The sequence below is a fragment of the Oreochromis niloticus genome, linkage group LG19, assembly GCF_001858045.2.
Source record: "Oreochromis niloticus isolate F11D_XX linkage group LG19, O_niloticus_UMD_NMBU, whole genome shotgun sequence".
Lineage (NCBI taxonomy): Eukaryota > Metazoa > Chordata > Actinopteri > Cichliformes > Cichlidae > Oreochromis > Oreochromis niloticus.
In genome coordinates, this window is record NC_031983.2 from 22,367,050 (window position 1) to 22,386,827 (window position 19,778).

The following is a 19,778-nucleotide window of genomic DNA, read 5'->3' on the forward strand; positions in this document are numbered from 1 at the left end:
CTGGAGCCATTGTTGCATACAGAAAATATCATGTTCTTTTGTTTTTAGGACCAAAAAGCAAAAAGGTAATACTATTTCTATTATAAGCACAATAAATCCACCGCAGTGCAAAGTAATAACTGTCAGAAAAACAGATTACTGTCGAGAAGTATAAAGCCCGAGGAAAGGCTGGACTGTTCTCTTATTTATTCCTTTATGCTTCCAACTGGTAAATCAATGCAATACCACTGTAAACAAAGACCCACCACATCCACCGGCTTTTGTCAAAAACAAAATGAAAGTGAAGGCAACACTGTGGATAAACAACAATAATTTATTGAGTCATGTAAATCATACATGGATGTATAATCCTTTCCTTGTGGAAGATGCAGCAGGACACAGTTGGGCCACCTGCTGGCTGAGACAGGTGACACCTGACTTATATTTGTGCATAAAATTATAAGTATCAACTTTTTTTTAATTACAACACCAGTTTTGCTTCTATGGCATAATAATAGTAGTAATGGAAAGCTTGAGCCAATCATAATGCAGGTATTTAGGGAGTAAAAAAAATTATGATTGTTTATCAACTTTCCAGCAAATCAGAAAACACCGCTCGACTCTGCAGCACCAACTATTCAGGTGGGAAGCCTACTCTGTTCCACGTGCTGAAAACAGTGGAGACAGGATGTGTATTATGACTGCATTATGTCTGAAAATTAATAATAATAATAATAATGATAACATTATTTAATATTGGACACCACATGAATTTATCTGTGAACAGCAAAAATCGTCCTGATGATACATCAGTCTGACTAGTAGCTGTGAACGTGTTACAACCAGAAGAAACCATTACCGCCTATTAATGTATATTCCCCAAGTCTGAATTCCTGCACAAGCAAAGACAAAAGAGTCCAGGCCCTGAAGCTGCAGAGACTACGGTAGCTGAATCTCAGGTCTCGCCACAGTTCATTCTTGTAATGTTCACAGTGTGTATGTGTGTGTGTCTATGTTCAGCCTGCTCAGTCTGATGTCCTCCAGTCTCAGTCTTTATTGCTCAGCTTCCTGCGCTGCTGCTCCTGGTACTCCCTGGAGTCCTCCCAGGGACGAGGGCCACGGATGTTCTTCCATTCGTCCAAATTCGTCTCCTTTAGCTTCTGCAGAGCAAAAAAACCCACAAGTGGAGGCAGAGTTAAACTCCAAGATGCCTTGAATGAAAAAACAAACAAAAAAATATAAAAGAGGATCATCTGCCTCCATCTCATCCTATCCTAACATCCTCCGCTGTCACACAAACTCTCCTCTTCCTTTATTGAGCTCCATATTTAACATTTTTGTCCAATACATCCACCATCCCCAAACCATCTCAGCGTTGTCTCCAAGCCACTCAATCTCTCCGATGTACTCATTTCCAGTCTTGTCCACATCCAAATCTTCACTTTCTGCATCTCCACCACTCCCACACCTCCAGCTCCTGTCTTATTGTCTGTGCCACTTTCTCCAAACCATACATCACAGCAGGTCGCACTATCTTGTGAATCTTTCCTGTAAATTAACCTGGTACCTAAAATTTTTAACAATGCACCAAAAATTCTGTCAGTGAGGCATTTTGAAACGTAAAAGTATGATTTTTGCTCTCCCAGCTTTCTTGCAGACACACCACACAAGTCAGTCTTTGATCTACTCCATTGCTAGTCTCACAGCCTTGTTCTCCTTACCTCGTACTCTTCTTCCAGTATGACCGGCTGCCTCTGGATGTTCACTTTAGCCTCCAGTGAAGGATCCAACTGCAGGATGGGGGAAAAAAGCGAGGAAATAAAATGTTTACTTAGCTGTCACAGCATCACAAAATTAAATTCCAACAGTAAGAAATAAAGAGATTATGCAAAGGCTCCCCTTGCTTGAATGACTGATTTGGTGATAGTTTGTTAAGAGGAAATTAAAAGTACTAAAATGAGGTAAGAGAAGGTTTGTATAGTTGCAACTTGCAAATGAGGTCACCATTTTGTCTTCCACAATGTTATTAAATATTATGTATTATGCTATTTAAAAGATGACATATGCAGAAGAGGTGAACTACTTTTCTTGTGACTATAAATAGAAGTAAGAAACACTCTACACTTTGTCTCACTGGTGTAGAACTCTCTAAACGCTGAGGGAGGATCCAATTTACCCTGTTTTACTCTACAAATTGTTCTCCTTGAATTGCCATCAACATTACCCAGTTCAGTTACATATACACACACATGCACACACACATATATATATAAGAAGGTTATCGGAGAGAGAGTTGAGTCCAGTCGAGCCATGAGGACTTTGCAATTCAAATTGATTTTGCCTGAGAATAGGGCTGAAATGAATCCCATTCTAAATCATTACTTTTAATGAGTTCTAATATTTCACAGCAATAATGCTGCAGTTACACAGCTGACTGATGAATTTCATAACACCATGATTGATTTACAATTAGACCTACATTACTACAGCCTATTAATAATATATAGAATATTCTGGAGCCTTCAGACCAGGGAATTAATAGCCTATGTATTCAGTCAGGTACCTGCTGTGGAGGTGTTAGCAGCTGAAACTGGGTACAAACTGGGTATGTCAGAAATAAAGGAAGTTCACGAAAATCTGAACAGGGAATACAAAAGGCATTCAGGTTCATCTCTGCCACCAGGCTAAATCAAATCATTGAAGGGAAGATGCAAATTGGATCACACAGTGACTTACTCTGAGTGGTTTCACTGACTTAAGTGAGCACTTATCTGCGAGAACAAAATAATGAAACTGGCCGATAACAGGCTAGCTAAAAACGGTAAGAGTGGTTTTAATCATGTGCATACAACTTTTTAGATATGCAATGCATTAAATTATCCATGCAAACACGCACACAGCAGAGTTCAACCTTTACTCCACAGTGTCAGAGAGAGAGGAACAAGACTCTCTTTGCTGCAGGCCCAATCAAAAGAGAGCGATAAGTGTGGGGGCTGCTGCACAGGCACAGTGCCACAGGGCCCTCCTCCTCCTACTCCACCATGATGATGATGATGATGATCATCATCATCATCATCTGTCTAGTACGGCTTCACATGGACAGTAATAAGAAAAGATGTCCCTGCTATCTGGCTCCCACCCAGGTATCACGCATCAACATATGCACAAAACAGTTACTTCCCCTCACAGCCAGCTTATCAGATTGTAATGCCTTCTAATAAATGCCCAGCCTTTCGTCATTTTAATGAATTGATTGTCATTTAATGAATTATTAGAGCTTGTTCTCCCAGCTTGCTCTTCTACCGACTCTACCGCTTGTCTGAAAAGATGGGTAAACTAAGTATTCAATTCAGATGTCTTAAACATTGACCACAATGTACTGATCTGTAACAATCCAGGACTCTTAACAATGAGGCATAAAGTGTGTTTTGTTTTGACACTTTACACTTGGGAGGAAATCTGCTGCAATTACAGTTCCAACCACTGGGTGGAGAACTTGCACACTGTCTACTGTATTGTACAGAGAGAAATTATTTTACCCGCTAACTGTACACTTAATTACATTGTATAGGAAGGGGTTTTCCCACTTAACAGTTTATGTAACCATAAAGATCTGGGAGTTTAAATGTAACTGACAAATAACTGACTTTGAATAAATCTTGACCAAATCTTTTTTTTCTTCTTAAAATACAAAAGGAATCAAACTACAAACCCTTTTTCTGATCTTCTGGGAATCATACCGAATTTGTGTGAACTCCCGCAAGCCAAAGGAACCACCAACTACCAGCAACTGAAATAAGAAATATAAGAGAATGGAACCATAAGCATTGTCACAGTGCAAAAGTCTGGAACCACTCCTCACTTTGTTATATTTTGCTAGGTAAATCAGTAAATATCAGCAAGCAATTTATTGAAATAAACACACATGTAAATACAGTATATCAAGCAGAAAAATTAAGCTGTTGACAATCACATGCTTTCTCATGGTGGATCAAATCTCATGGTACTTTTCTGTGTTCATAATTCAAACCATGACAGACCTCTACAATGTTGTTTAACAGATTATTGTATCTGTCTCCTGAGGTCCTCTGCACATGTTGGTGACAGTTTGAACCAAAAATTTCATAAAATATCTATTCTTTACTGCATCAGACCTGTTGTCACTGATTTTCAGCCTGGCTCCTGTGTAATTTCGTATACCTTAGGCTTTACTCTTTGTTTCCCTTTGATAAGGTGAACAGTAGATGGATCTGAAGGGTGAAATGTATCTGTGAGGTCATCTGTCATGTCCTTGACTGATTATTTCCCTTATTTCGTAAGGATATGACTTTCGGACACTGTTTATCTGCTGTAGAGTGTTTTCAGATCTGAGAATTCTTTTGTCTTCCAATTTTCTAGTTTACTGGACCTTTGACATTTTTCATAGATTCAACTAAAGAAATAAGGAAAAACTATGTTTTTGTGACATGGTACTAGTAAAAAAAAAAAAAAAGCCTCTTTTTTAGTTTGTTACTTTGTTTTCTGTTATGTATAGACGCAACACTGGATCATATTTTCGATTAGATGGCTTTTTTTATGCTTGAATGATTAATAGGTGAGTGTTAAGGGGCTTAAAAAAAACAAAATTCCTCTTAAAATGATCAAGTACAAGGACTGGACTGAAAATGAGTGGGAACAAGGCAGTCAATCTCCAAAGAAAAACTTTGAAAAACCTTCAGAAAATCTGAAGACCACTTTCAAGAAAAACAAGAAGTCTGGCTTCTTGGAGGCAAAATATAAAGAATCCAGGAATGGTTCGAGACCTTTGCACAGTACTTTGTGGTATGACTAAGCGATATCAAAGAAGCTTTGTATTTCTGGTTAAAGTGTATGTAAATAAATAAGAAAATAAATGATACAGTCACTGTAGCTTCCAAGACTTTCAAAACAGAACAAGAATTGTTAACCATCTAAAACCTTAATGATTTAGTCCACTGTATAGGCCTGTAGGCCTATCAGACGAACAAATACAGCTTCCTTCCTAAAACTGTCACCAAAACCAAGCACTACAACCTTTAAGATGCTTCGACTCACATTTGTAAACCTAATAAAGTGAAACTATAGAAGCCTGGGATTCGGTTTGAAATACTGTTAAACAGTCACGATTGAAGATAGATATCCTTACAGCAAAGAAAGGAAATGCCCAAAATGGGCTATAACACGCGATTAAACTATAACTAAGACAAAACGAAAAACAACTAATACTATTATGAAGTTCCAGATACAAGATCTTACTTCAATATTAGGAGTGAAATTGTAAAAGAAGTCATTTAAACGCACCACGGTGGGGTTATGCATTCATAAAACAACTAAGCTGCTAGCAAATATTAGCTTAAACTGCTTTGTCTCCGTAAATATCGTCGTATAAAAGTTACTTACAAGCATAGGGACTCCATATTTCAGTGTTTTGTTTTTCTGCAGCAACTTTAAATTAAACATGACTCCTCCTTAGACTATAAGCCCATGTTACAGGTTCAAACAACAAACAGGTGACTTCTGAGATGCATTTCCTGAAAAGGTCCCACACTCAAACTGGTCCGTATAGTTTTGAGGGCACGCTAAATTGTTCCGATGACTGTTCGTATAAAATGAGTTTGTCACATTTTTTCTCGTTGGTCGCTCAACCAGGGGCTCTATAAATGTTCCCAGCAGAATATTTTGAGCACCACTCACTTTATGTCCTGTGAATTTGTAGCATGAAACCGTTGTTGAAATGTCTTTATTTATAAAAACATACAGAATAGATGTCTTTATGCACCCTCTAATTTCTAACTAGGCAACTAGCCAAATTCTTTAAACAGATCAACTGCAACAAATTTGAGACCGATGTTGTTGACGATTAGTACAGATGATGGCCGAATGATTTAGTCGAATATAAAATGGCACAGATAATGTATAAAGCACAAAATAACTTGCTTTGCCGCAGTATTCAGAAGCTGTTTAAAGTCAGAGAGAGTCAATATGACTTAAGGGGAACAGATGTCTTTAAAAAAAACAAGATAAGGACAAACATAAAGCAGAGATGTGTTTCTGTTAGAGGAGTTAACCTGTGGAATAGTTATGACAGTGATTTAAAAAGGTGTAGTTCATTTTCCTTGTTTAAAAACATGTTTAAAAATAGAGTATTTGAAAAATATATTAATCAAGAATGAAAAGAGCAAAAATAATAATTCTGAAACTCTTGATTGTTTTGCTTTGATGTAGTTATCTAAGGTGGAAAGTTTTTTTGTTTGTTTGTTTGTTTGTTTTTGCTTTGCTTTGTTTTATTCTTTGCTTCGAGCCCTGTGTACAGGAGCTGCATGCAAAAGATTTTTTGTTAAAAGGGTTGGCATAATAAGCAAATGCTTCAGCCAATACCTTTGATTAGCCTTGTCTCATGATTTTTTGCTTTGTGGTAATCTTTATTTTGTATTCTGTATTCACTGAGATATTTAAATGCTAATCAATAAAATCAATCAATCAATCAATGATCCAAATTCAATAGAATAAAAAATGATTCACAGAAAGCTTTGGAGAGTAGTGGAAAGGGCTGCTGTCAAAACTGAGTTCTATCCAAAATATCCAAAGTAGATCTGAAGTAGTTTATATCCCACAAAACCAGATGAAAATGAATTTTTAAAGAAACACCAACTGAAGTTTATTCTGCACTGAAATAGTTTCATTTAAGCAATTTACTGATAAAACTTTTTTTTTCTAATTCCTCTCGTGAGTGTTTGGCAAACATGCTTTATTCTGTACAAGCGCCAAGGTTGTGATGCAAAGATTTGCTATTAAATACTGACATAATATACTTCGAACAAGTTATCCAGTTACTGTTTTGAAATGGAAGAAAAGTTTAATTTAAGATAATGATTTCTTACACAATAATGAAAAAACATCTGAGAATTTCACAAAGTGACCTTCAAATGTTTTCAGTTCAAATGTATGGATGCTGTCATTATATTTTAGTATAGTGCCTGAGTGGAGGAGAATAAAAGAATATTTAACATTAATTGTTGTGTACTAAGCACAGATGAATTTGAAAAGTTATAATTTACGAATTTTTAAGCAAATGGTGTATTAGGTTGTAATTGTATGTTTAAGGATATAAAGAAGTACATTTAACGAGTTACAGTAAAAAGAAGTGCTTGGAAATGGTAATATAAACAGAACTTTCAATTTTTCTGTTACCTGAAAATATCAGTTAATGATACAGAAAATATACTGTGAATAAACTGAATTTTCCGTTTCTTTCATATTTTGGGGTCGATAAAACCCAATTTTTTTCATTAAACACCAGCGTCCTCTATGCCTCCCTGACAGTATTTTTTTTAAGTCATATTTAATCAAAGAGTTATTGAGTTCATGTGTGAAGCGCTTGACTCACATGTTATATGTTGACCCCCACATGCTGTGCACAACAACTGCTGTTTTCTTGTTGTCAGGGACCTGGTTTGTGTTGGCATCAGTCCAACACTTTGCAGGTCTGTTAGTGTAAATCTGCTGTGCAATGGCTGCGTGTCTGAGAATTATACCAGGGAGTCAAGTACTTCTGATTTGAGGCTCTATTTTTCCCAGGAGCTACAGCATCCAGTGTTATACGTAGTGAGGAGGCAAAATTATTAACAAGATAATCGACTTCTATGGGAGTAGTGTTCAGGTAGCTGCTCTGCTCTGTGTTGGTACAGGGCATTGAAGATGATAACAGTGACTGGATTATATTCTTAAACTTAGTTACAGCACTTTCAGAAAGACATCTACTTTGATGAAATCGACTCCTCACTGCTGTGTAATCAATTATTGATAATTAAAATGTTATCAGGAAATGATCAGAGGGGAGAGGGTTTTCAGGAAACACTGTTTCATGCATGAATTATGACAACCTCAATCAGGATTTTTTTCTTAAGTATTTTTATTCATCTTTAGGCATGAAAAAAGATTTTTGAACTTCATTTTTTTTAAACGTACTTTTCAAAAAACTTTTCACATGTCCACCGAGGTGGACAACCACTCAGGTGGACAACTGATGTGTATGGAGTGACACATTAGAGTCCAATGTAGTGGTTTATGTGCAAATATACCATCAACACTGACACAAACACAAGAAAACAGCCTTTGAATAGCTGTCCACTGTAGTGACCACTATGCGTGAAAGGGTTAAATGTTCAGTTTCTATACCATATGTATATATATATACAAATACTACAAGATCTAGAGTGTGATTAAAGCGGTGGGTGGGTTCTTTTACATTTTGAGAGAAGCCAATTGAGTCTAATAACAGATGCAATGCTGTGTCGAGGGTGTCATTTTTAGCATCTACATGAATGTTAAAATCACCCACAATAATTATTTTATCTGAGCTGAGCACTAAATCAGATAAAAGTCTGTCTTAGTCTTTGGTGCAGATGTGGATACTGTATTGTTCTTTGTCATTTTTTATGTTTAACTCATAAGAGAGAAAAACAAAGTCCTCCCTCTGAGAAAGCTGCTGGGTCCTGTTTGATTCCTACAATGAACTTCAGTCTTCCTGATTTTTCTGACATGATGTCTGCCTCATCCAGCACAGGATGGCTGTGATGAAAAAAAAAAAAGGGAGGAAGTTTCTACAAACCACTGGACCAATCAGTCCAGACCCAGCTAGCCCCTGATTGCCTTTGCTCGAGTTCCCCAGGGCGACTGTAGCTGTTGCATTGTAAGATCTAATTCGTTTTTTAAGTGCACAGAACTTAAAAGTCTATGCAAAATTGTTGCCTCAAAAAAAAAAAAAAAAAAAAAAAAAAAAAAAAAAAATGCTGAAGGTTAAGTTAGAAAGGTTGAATGAGCTGAAAATGAGAATTTTCCACTTGAAAACAAAAGTACAGAACACTGTTAGACATTTTATTGTATTTTTACAGTAACTTACTGGCAACACTATTGCCAGTAAGTTACTGTAAGTACTGATCTACAGTATCTGTACTGTTGTGATGTTTTACAGTTCAACCACTTTACTGTAAACATATATTACAGTATAACAGCTTTACTGTAAATGTTTGTGGTAATGCAGCTTTACTGTAAACGTGGTTTACAGTTAGAAAGACTTACCGTGATTAAGTTTTGTAGTATCACTGTACTGCAAATGTGGTTTATGGTATAACACTGTAATTGTGTACAGTATAATTTGTTTAGACTGTAATTGTGTTTTACAGCATATAAAATAATATTAACATTCATATTCAATATAAGAACATTTACAAAAAACAATATAATTCAATAAAGTAGTCTCAGAATAGTGAATTAAACCAACATTTATTGTTGATAATTTTTTTTAACAAGAAAAACATTTTTCAACTGAATAAAAACAATGTCAATAACCAAAATAAATAGAAGCGTATATGAAAACTACACAGTCCTTCACCTTTCTGTGTCTGATTTTTTTAAGGAAAACAGTTTTTCATTCCACTAAAAACAGGACAAACCCACCAGCATGAACATTAACTAAACTATTACAATTGTAAAACAAAAATCATTTACAAAATGTAATAATTATCAGTGGGTCCCAGGAAATAGAATGTGACATGGGATTTAGATTTCCGTTACCAGGATGGTCGGGTTCAGCGTAGTCTTTATCACCACCTGTCAAAGACACATCATCAATATTCATGTTTGCTCAGGTTATTCACTTGTTCACATCTGTCTCAGATCATCATCTGTTGTATGGATGTGTGTACAGTATGTATATAATTATCAGCTATGTAAAAGATATTATCATCTCTGTATTCTTACCTAGTTGGAAGTCCTCCATTCAAACTCAGAGAGCCGCTGGACGAAGGTGGTGATCCGAGGGCTGATGCTTGTAACCTTCCTCTTTACGACACGACCTGTCTTGCGGCTTGTACCAAGTTTTGCAGGGCATTTTGTTCCCATGTCTGGATTGATCCTCACAAAGAACCTTTTAACAGAAAAAAGGCTGCTTTAATTTCAAAATTAAAACATACAGCAATCACCTATATGTTTCTGCAACTGTAGTCAAGCTATCACATATATTTCATTCTTAAATGGTGTAAGCTTTAATGGTGTAAAGTATTTACCTCTGTATCATCTCCAGTGTGATGGACGCTGACTCCTGATACTCAAGGTTGAAAACGTAGTATGACGCAAAGAAGACAGCAAGGGTGCTGGCAAAGTCATGCATCTGCTCAGGCTCATAAAATACCTTGCCCTCCAAACTGATCATCCAGCGGCTTGCAGACATGAAATTATTCCCTAAACAGACAAGAGTCCAATAAGACAATGTGCTCACCCTTACAAATAAGGTTTCCACAAGAATGCTGGATAGCAGGCCTCACACTGTACAAAAATAGAATCCACACGGTTTGCTGCTATTTCTCTTATTATTTATTATGTAATGAAAATTATGATCAATTACAGGAAAAAACTGCCTAATGTTTTGGCATTTTGGCCTGTGCTGAAATGTTAGGCTGTTTTTTCCTGTTGGTCATTGTGTATAATAAATAATAAGAGAAACAGCAGCAAACTGTGTGTATTCTATTTATATACAATATAAAACAGACAAACCCCTGTTAAGTAAGTTGTTGTGGGTACAAATACCACAATAATTACATAGATTTTTTACAAAAATATTACAAGAGGATTGAAACTATTTACTTACCAAGCGCTATTACCCTTGGTACCCTATCCCCTATTATTAAAGAAGGGAGCTACATTGCTTGGGTTGTATCAAAAAAATGGGAAAAGTTAAAAGAAAAACTATCTATAGATCAATGTTATTAACTTAAACCATGCAGACCCTGAAACACTGGAGGAAAAATTTTGGAGGGTCTGTCAAGCTGACGTTAAACCCCTTAACAATGGCACTGCAACTAACTGCGACTAATTTACAAACCACTACACTGTCTTGCTTTTTAAATGGAACCTATGAAACAATAAACCACAGTTGAGATTAGAGCAGGCTAACCTGCATGAGAAACTTCAAAACTGGGTTAGATTGTTTTAGCAGTCTTTAAATTTCCCCCAAAAAATGTTGTCTACCTTTATTCTCACTAAATATGTCTTTTTACCTGCTGTTTTGTCTTGTCTCTCAAAGAACTGAGGCTACATCACACTGTCAGCGTGGCCAGCAAGGGCAGGAGGACAGCAATGCACCACACTGGGCGGGAAAAGACAGAGCGACAATTGTTAATTTAATGTTGCATTTATTTAACCCTTGAAAAATATATTTACATAAGTAAATAAAAGAAAAAAAATAAAAGGTTCAAGGTTCTTTATTTGTCACATGCATAGTTATACAAGTATAACACACAGTGAAATGTATCCTGACACGCTCCTCGACATGTGCAAAAACATTGGGGGGGGGGGGGGTAGAGGGATAACATTATAAATATATATATAGTATATACATTGGATGAATGTGCAGTAGAAGCAGCAGCAGGTGAATTCTGTACATTAATATGAATAGACATCTGACTATTTTACAGAATGGACAATATAAACATATTTAAAGTTAAAGGAAGTTAAAGGAACTGAGTGTCTGGAGGAGAGTCTCAGTCAATTATAGATGATGTGAGATGGCGTGTGTGTGTGTGTGGGGGGGGGGGGGGGGGGGGGGGGGGGGGGTGTTGGTTTAGGGCCCGGATGGCTTGAGGATAAAAGCTCTTCTTGAGTCTCTCTGTCCTTGCCCGGATGATGCGGAACCTTCTACCAGATTGTAGAAGTTGGAACAGTTTGTTGCCAGGATGGGACGGGTCCTTCAGTATCTGCGTTGCTCTAGTCCGGCATCTCCTGGTGTAGGTGTCCTGAAGTGGGGGGAGAGCAATCCTGCAGCAGCGTTCTGCTGTACGGATCACTCTCTGGAGAGCTTTTTGGTCCTTCACACAGCTGTTCCCGAACCACGCTGTCATGTTCTGTGTGAGGATACTCTCCACAGCGCCTGTATAGAAGATCCTGAGGATCTTTGGAGAGACCCTGAACTTCCTTAGTTGTCGGAGGTGATACAGGCGCTGCCTAGCCTTCTTGGTCAAACAAACAAACAACACAACCCATCTTTTCCAGAATAATTCAACTAATTGCTCTTTTGACCAACCTAACACAGACGTTACATGGTTTTCCTATGAAAAAGACCCTGGAAGACTATTAAAGGAAAAAAAAAAAAAAACATGCTCCCCTTCCCACTTAAAAAAAATAAATAAATATTAAACTTAGGTTGGAGTTCCTCGCGCCACCAACCTAATGTTATATTAACTTTTTAATGTTGTGTACTGCAGCTCACACAAAATTAAATAAAGCAGGCTAACCTACATGAGCAAGCTCAAAACTGGATAAGATTGTTTTAGCAGTCTCTAAATTTCCAAAAAAAGGAGTTGTCTTTCTTTATTCTCATTAAATGTGTATTTTTACCTGCTGCTTTGTCTTGTCTTTCAAAGAGCTGAAGCTAAATGTCCCACTGTTAGCGTGGCCAGCTTCTCAATAGTCATAGAACAGAACCGCAGGAGGACAATGCACCACACTCGGCGGGAAAAAGACAAAGACTGTCGTTGGCCTGTGTTCCTCGCCCCTCCCCGTGGAAAATATATATCTAAATATATATTTAAATAAGAAAAAAGAAAAAACACACAACCTATTTTTTCAAGAATAATTCAGCTAATGTGCTATTTCGACCAAGCTAACACCAATTTTAAGCCATCAGATATCACTCTGAACATAAACACAAGCTACATGTGATATCTCTGATGGATACCCGTTTCTACCTGTGCTGATGCTGGCATGACTAAAGCTAGCCAAGCAGCAGTAAATATGTGAGGCAAGGCAGAAGGATATACTCATAAAATGAACAGAATTATAAGAATATAAGACCACGAGCACTGCAAATGTAACAAATATATGATGACATCACATGGTATGCTATTTGAAATTATATGAAATAATGAGACGTTTTTTTCCAAATATTCTTTAAAAAAAAAATTTATTTGAAATCTTAAGAAATCATAATTATATACAACTAAATGTGACTCGCAAATATGTAAATGGATGATTCCTCATTTGGAATCATCCATTTAAAACATATTTGCTGAGTCCTAAATTTGATGCCAGTGAACTTTTTTTTTTTAAAAGCCCCCAAATCCCCTATGAGCAAGCACTTGGCGACAGCGGGGAGGAAAAACCCCCCTTTAATGGGAGGAAACCTCCGACAGAACCGGGCCCAGGAAGGGGTGGCCATCTGTCGCGACCAGGTGGCGTTTAAATGTTCACTGACAATTTAGTTGTATTGTAAGGAAGAGGACTCCCTTACCTAGTATTATTTCTTTTTAACTATAACTTACCGTTGTTCCAGGTCCTGTCACCTGTTGCAAACTTCCATCAGCAGCTGTGACCTGTTGTCAGAGGAGGATTGCCAGCAAAAGAAAGGTACAGATAATTCCAGCAGCAAATATTAGGAATTTGATGGTATCGTCACGCCAAAAACTCCTTGGCTTCCTTGCAACCTGCTCCAGGACTTCCTTCATACAGAACTGCAAAGCCTTCACAATTATTATGTCCACAGCTGGATCTGGTGTAGTAAGTATGTTTTTCAGCTTCTCAGCAGTCAGTGCCTTTTGAATGTCACTGAGGACAGCCCTGCTGATCTGTTTGACGAGCGTTTTTGACACATCTGCGCTCTTTGGGATGCTGAGGCCCTCCATTGTCTGGTCTAGCAGCACTTTAGTGTGGGTGGCATGCTCGTCTTTAGTGGAGCTTTGGAGAGCTTTACATTTCCTCAGGACTCTGACCAATACAATGCAAGCAAACAACCGGTGCCGCTCTTCCTTGGCTGTTGTTTCATCAGCTGGCTGTGATCGGTCAAATATATCTCTTGCCGATGGTTTCATAATTTAAATATCAAGGGTTTCTTGTTTTTCCTTGTTCTCCAACTAATCTCAAAAGTCGCCGGACGTTCACTCACAATCCTAGTGAGTTTAGGGTCCCTATATGCCCTCTGCGAATTATCTTATCTGTGACGCATCAAAGAGAACTCATGACGCGTCAAAGGTTCACATTCGCACATGCGCACACTCGCTAAGGGGAAAACATAATTTAAATGAAAACTCATTAAGGAACTGAGTATAAATAATATATATATATTTTTGTTTTTATTTCCAGGTGAATTTATCTCAATGGTTTTATTTACTTATGTAAATGCAGCGCTCCAAACGTGTGTGTGGAAAATACATTCTTAAAGTTTAAGGAATGCCTGCAGTATCGCATTCAGTCCAGAAATGCGATAATGCAGAAATGCGTAATGAATCGAGGGAACAACGGTTGAGTTGCCAGGATCATCTGACGGTAAATAATGTGTTAGTATCACATCCGATAGGTCAGCTGCTATACACAGTGTGTGTGTGTGTGTGTGTGTTTCATTTCTAACTAAAGAATACACTCGATCTTCAAGCGTTATTTTCTTTACAGTGTTCTCATTGTTTTTGTCTAGAAATTATTAATAAAATTACACGTCCATAATGTTTTCTTCGAAATACTAAAGTGGAAAATAACAATAAATCCCCGTGTTCTCCCTTCACTCCCGTGTAGTGTCTTTCCCTAAAGAGTCCGTGGCTTTGTGCTCTCCGCTCCCGTGTCCCAGCACTCCTCGTGCTGGCTGCTGTCTGGTGCTCCACACTTCTCCTGGGGAAACAACAGAAGCAGCCGTCAGGATACTTTACAACTGCGGGCATACACACACTAACTTTACTAAGCGGAAGACTAACGTGGAGTCTCACGCAATGATCCCGCGTCGGTGGACGCTTCACCACACCATTAAGTAGCTCCCTCTGCCCACGCTGATCCGCTGCAGGTGTGTGGCATCCTCCTTGGGCGTGGCCAGTCATCCACAGGCCTGACGGTGCCTGTAGCCCGGCCTCCTGGCCACACCCACACACCTCCCTATACATAGACACATGGAACAAAACCCCCAGACAGCGGAACACTGCACACACATACACCAAATGATAATAATAGTAATAATGACAATAATAATAATAATAATAATAATAATAATAATAATAATAATAACAACAACAACAGTCCACACTGCTCACGGACCCCGAGTCCTCCAGAGCTGGGTCCGTGACACCAGTAGTCATAAACCATGAACCAAAAGAAAAAACAGACTAACAAACAACAATACAAAATCAAGACACTGGGCCACCGGCCCAGGACTGTAATACTCTGAACATAAACACAAGCTACATGTGATATCTCTGATGGATACCCGTTTCTACCTGTGCTGATGCTGGCATGACTAAAGCTAGCCAAGCAGCAGTAAATATGTGAAGCAAGGCAGAAGGATATACTCCTAAAATGAACAGAATTATAAGAATATAAGACCACGAGCACTGCAAATGTAACAAATATATGTTGACATCACATGGTATGTTATTTGAAATTATATGAAATAATTAGACATCTGTTTTTTCCAATATTCTTTTTTTTTTTTTTAAATTGAAATCTTAAGAAATCATAATTATATACACAACTAAATGTGACTCGCAAATATGTAAATGGATGATTCCTCATTTGGAATCATCCATTTAAAACATATTTGCTGAGTCCTAATTTTGATGCCAGTGAACTTTTTTTTTTTAAAAGCCCCCAAATCCCCTATGAGCAAGCACTTGGCGACAGCGGGAAGGAAAAACCCCCCTTTAATGGGAGGAAACCTCCGACAGAACCGGGCCCAGGAAGGGGTGGCCATCTGTCGCGACCAGGTGGCGTTTAAATGTTCACTGACTGTTGTAGCTCCTCCAACCTACGGCTGCGGCAGGCTAAACATGAGGACACAGATGACACGCAACAATAAACGCATAAAATACACTTCTGTACCATTTGCTCCTTTTATTCCACATGCAGCTGTCCAATATACAACTCAGCACATGGGATTAACTATTAAACAAATGCACAGACTACACAAACAAATAACTGCAACTCACCACCAATTACCAATTGGCACCAATTACTATGCCAAATAACAACTTGGCCTATGGCATCAAATAGTGCATAAATATACAAAAACCATCAAGTTACAATCAAAATACATCAAAATCATTCAATCTGCGCTCAAGCTGCTTTCAACAGAAGGGTTGTGCCTCATGCTCAACCTACCTTTCTGCTCATCAACATCAGATGCGGTGAACAGGTGAGTGCAACGACATTTATCAACACACCCATGAGACACGCCCCACACCCGTGCACCAATACAGTGAGTCCATTTAAACCAACCCACTTAATCAAAAAAGAGCAACTCATATGGCTCCTACACTGACAATTTAGTTGTACTTATTTCATCATGTCCTATTTATTTATTTATTTATTTATTTATTTAATTTTGAACACTTTGGAGTTCCATACACTAGCGGGGGTTGCCCTACTATTGTAATAGCTTTGGGAGTCTCCTAGTGGGTGTGTTGTTAGCGGCAGCCATTCTATGCTGCTCATGTTCTTTTCTCTCAAAAGAAACCATACTATTGTGACCAGCTGGCGCCGGCGATACCAACCTCCGCGCATGTATGCACGGACGAGTACAGCCGTGGAGACCTGGCTTATGAGGTGTAATGTTGCTGACACCAAATAAAGGTCTGTTATTGGATTTAACCGACTGGCTTCGGGTTATTCGGCTAACCCCCACACCACACGCTAGCTGGACCTGCTAGCCGCTCCTTCCTCGCCAGACTGCTGTTACAAAGTGGCGCCCGAACATTGTTCTCTGGATCTTCATCGTCTTCCGGACCATCTGACGATGGGCTCGGATATTTTTCCCGTGTTTTTCAACGGTCGACACTTCGGCTGAGGTGGCGTGTTTTTTTTTTTTCCTCTTCGTCTGGCTGCATTGGCCGGCCGATAGGACGCCGTGACGGAGCCGACTCCCCGCGATTTCAACTATTTGCAGGCACGGAAGAGCACCGACTGATCGCTTGACACGCTCGCTCGCCGAGGGAGAGTACTCCGTGAGTAACTGTACGGTCCGTCGGACCGCCAGCTCAGTGCTATTGGACAGTTACGACATCGGCGGCGCTAAAGCTAAGGCTAAAGCTACAGTGACTTTGACTCAGTGTTCATTCAGAGGGACGTGTTGTTTCGTGTGAAGCATTGAAGTATCAGAGTGTGCACGGACGCTCTCTGTCTGACTGATATTAACGCTTAGGTTCTGTGTGTGAACGCTCTTTTCACTTTGCCATAACTTTTGTGGGAGAGAGTGGTTTCGGCCACACTTTAAAAATGGCGTCCCACGCAGACACGGGGAGTGAGGAAGATGGCTGCGACCCGGGTGCTGCAGCGCGACAGAGTACATCATCCCTCGCTCTACACCTCTTGACCTCAACCTTGAAGTGGAAAACTTGCGAGGAGAGGTCGAGAATCTACGAGTTTGCTTACGAGATTTGCGGGAGCTACAAAAGAGCCTGCTGAAGGGTTTGGATCATGGAGCTACGGGAGAGCCGAGAGAGCCGAGAGAGGGGCCATCTCCCCAACGAATCCCGCCGGTGCCCCGTAATGACCGCTGGTTGGACGGGTACCAGGTGGATTAACCGTTATTATACGGACAAACTTGAGGTTGACTGAGGGTTGGTTTCATGCAAGATGTAATGTAATTATTCTGTTCATAAGGGATGATTACTTGTTCTGTTCCACTGAACCCTCGTCACCACGGCCGTGAGAGGCTTTTGGTTTGGTTTTCTATCGTACTGATTTAAGCGACGGGATGTGTTGTGTTTTTGACTGTTTTTCCCTTGTCTAGGACCATCTCCAGAGGATGACTAGCCAGTAATACTGCATGTTCTATCTTGTTTGCTTCAAGCACTAATTTTGTTTATTGATTGTACCAATGCTGTAAGGTAAGGGTGTCTAACAATTCCTCCACAACCTGCTTACTACCTAAAGTAGCTATGTATAGTGAAAGGGGGTAGCGGGAGGAGGGTCACCTGGGGTCCAGCTGAGGACTGCCTTCTAATTGCGGGGGGGGGGGATGTAACAACCCTTGTGTAGAGAAAAGAGTTGGTATTGGGAGCAAATAAGCTCTACCATTAAGGAGAAGGTAGACGAGAAGAAAAGGAAGAAAAAAAAAAAACAAAGTCACCTGTTGCAAACTTCCATCAGCAGCTGTGACCTGTTGTCAGAGGAGGATTGCCAGCAAAAGAAAGGTACAGATAATTCCAGCAGCAAATATTAGGAATTTGATGGTATCGTCACGCCAAAAACTCCTTGGCTTCCTTGCAACCTGCTCCAGGACTTCCTTCATACAGAACTGCAAAGCCTTCACAATTATTATGTCCACAGCTGGATCTGGTGTAGTAAGTATGTTTTTCAGCTTCTCAGCAGTCAGTGCCTTTTGAATGTCACTGAGGACAGCCCTGCTGATCTGTTTGACGAGCGTTTTTGACACATCTGCGCTCTTTGGGATGCTGAGGCCCTCCATTGTCTGGTCTAGCAGCACTTTAGTGTGGGTGGCATGCTCGTCTTTAGTGGAGCTTTGGAGAGCTTTACATTTCCTCAGGACTCTGACCAATACAATGCAAGCAAACAACCGGTGCCGCTCTTCCTTGGCTGTTGTTTCATCAGCTGGCTGTGATCGGTCAAATATATCTCTTGCCGATGGTTTCATAATTTAAATATAAAGGGTTTCTTGTTTTTCCTTGTTCTCCAACTAATCTAAAAAGTCGCCGGACGTTCACTCACAATCCTAGTGAGTTTAGGGTCCCTATATGCCCTCTGCGAATTATCTTATCTGTGACGCATCAAAGAGAACTCATGACGCGTCAAAGGTTCACATTCGCACATGCGCACACCCGCACACTTGCTAAGGGGAAAACGTAATTTAAATGAAAACTCATTAAGGAACTGAGTATAAATAATACATATATTTTTGTTTTTATTTCCAGGTGAATTTATCTCAATGGTTTTATTTACTTATGTAAATGCAACGTCCCAAACGTGTGTGTGGAAAATACATTCTTAAAGTTTAAGGAATGCCTGCAGTATCGCATTCAGTCCAGAAATGCGATAATGCAGAAATGCGTAATGAATCGAGGGAACAACAGTTGAGTTGCCAGGATCATCTGACGGTAAATAATGTGTTAGTATCACATCCGATAGGTCAGCTGCTATACACAGTGTGTGTGTTTCATTTCTAACTAAAGAATACACTCGATCTTCAAGCGTTATTTTCTTTACAGTGTTTTCATTGTTTTTGTCTAGAAATTATTAATAAAATTACACGTCCATAATGTTTTCTTCGAAATACTAAAGTGGAAAATAACAATAAATCCCCGTGTTCTCCCTTCACTCCCGTGTGGTGTCTTTCCCTAAAGAGTCCGTGGCTTTGTGCTCTCCGCTCCCGTGTCCCAGCACTCCTCGTGCTGGCTGCTGTCTGGTGCTCCACACTTCTCCTGGGGAAACAACAGAAGCAGCCGTCAGGACACTTTACAATTGCGGGCATACACACACTAACTTTACTAAGCGGAAGACTAACGTGGAGTCTCACGCAATGATCCTGCGTCAGTGGACGCTTCACCACACCATTAAGTAGCTCCCTCTGCCCACGCTGATCCGCTGCAGGTGTGTGGCATCCTCCTTGGGCGTGGCCAGTCATCCACAGGCCTGACGGTGCCTGTAGCCCGGCCTCCTGGCCACAGCCACAACCACGCGCACACACACACACACACACACCTCCCTATACATCAGGGGTGGGCAATTCCAGGCCCCAAGGGCCTGTGTCCCTGCAGGTTTTAGATCTCACCTTGGGTCAACACACCTGAATCACA

At 39.6% G+C, this 19,778-nt stretch overlaps 1 protein-coding gene and 2 long non-coding RNA genes across 4 annotated transcripts; all 3 read right to left on the reverse strand.

The window, feature by feature from the left end:
• Positions 1-443: 443 nt before the first annotated feature.
• cox16 (cytochrome c oxidase assembly factor COX16) lies at positions 444-5,557 on the reverse strand. The gene is made up of 4 exons (XM_013271480.3): positions 5,398-5,557; positions 3,692-3,769; positions 1,701-1,769; positions 444-1,139 (listed from the first exon to the last, which is right to left on the reverse strand). Exons 1-4 carry the CDS (start codon positions 5,455-5,457, stop codon positions 1,026-1,028), a joined length of 321 nt encoding a protein of 106 aa, XP_013126934.1. The 5' UTR covers positions 5,458-5,557; the 3' UTR covers positions 444-1,025.
• A 3,920-nt stretch (positions 5,558-9,477) lies between these two features.
• Positions 9,478-12,405, reverse strand: LOC109194298 (uncharacterized). 2 transcript variants are annotated; one of them, XR_002057337.2, is made up of 5 exons: positions 12,391-12,405; positions 11,055-11,143; positions 10,065-10,239; positions 9,760-9,925; positions 9,478-9,609 (listed from the first exon to the last, which is right to left on the reverse strand). It is a non-coding gene; the product is annotated as an uncharacterized LOC109194298 (long non-coding RNA). The 2 variants fall into 2 exon arrangements; XR_002057338.2 differs by lacking the exons at positions 11,055-11,143; positions 12,391-12,405 and adding an exon at positions 10,646-10,669.
• A 651-nt stretch (positions 12,406-13,056) lies between these two features.
• LOC109195866 (uncharacterized) lies at positions 13,057-19,683 on the reverse strand. The gene is made up of 3 exons (XR_002057340.2): positions 19,487-19,683; positions 18,095-19,403; positions 13,057-13,334 (listed from the first exon to the last, which is right to left on the reverse strand). It is a non-coding gene; the product is annotated as an uncharacterized LOC109195866 (long non-coding RNA).
• Positions 19,684-19,778: the final 95 nt, after the last annotated feature.

Excerpts from the sequence above, each read along its gene's own strand:
- cox16 (XM_013271480.3), bottom strand. The coding sequence starts at position 5,457 with ATGTTTAATTTAAAGTTGCTGCAGAAAAACAAAACACTGAAATATGGA. Across the intron at positions 3,770-5,397 it reads AATATGGAGTCCCTATGCTT|TTGCTGGTAGTTGGTGGTTC; the intron begins GTAAGTAACTTT and ends TTCTTATTTCAG. Across the intron at positions 1,770-3,691 it reads CCCAGAAGATCAGAAAAAGG|TTGGATCCTTCACTGGAGGC; the intron begins GTTTGTAGTTTG and ends CCCATCCTGCAG.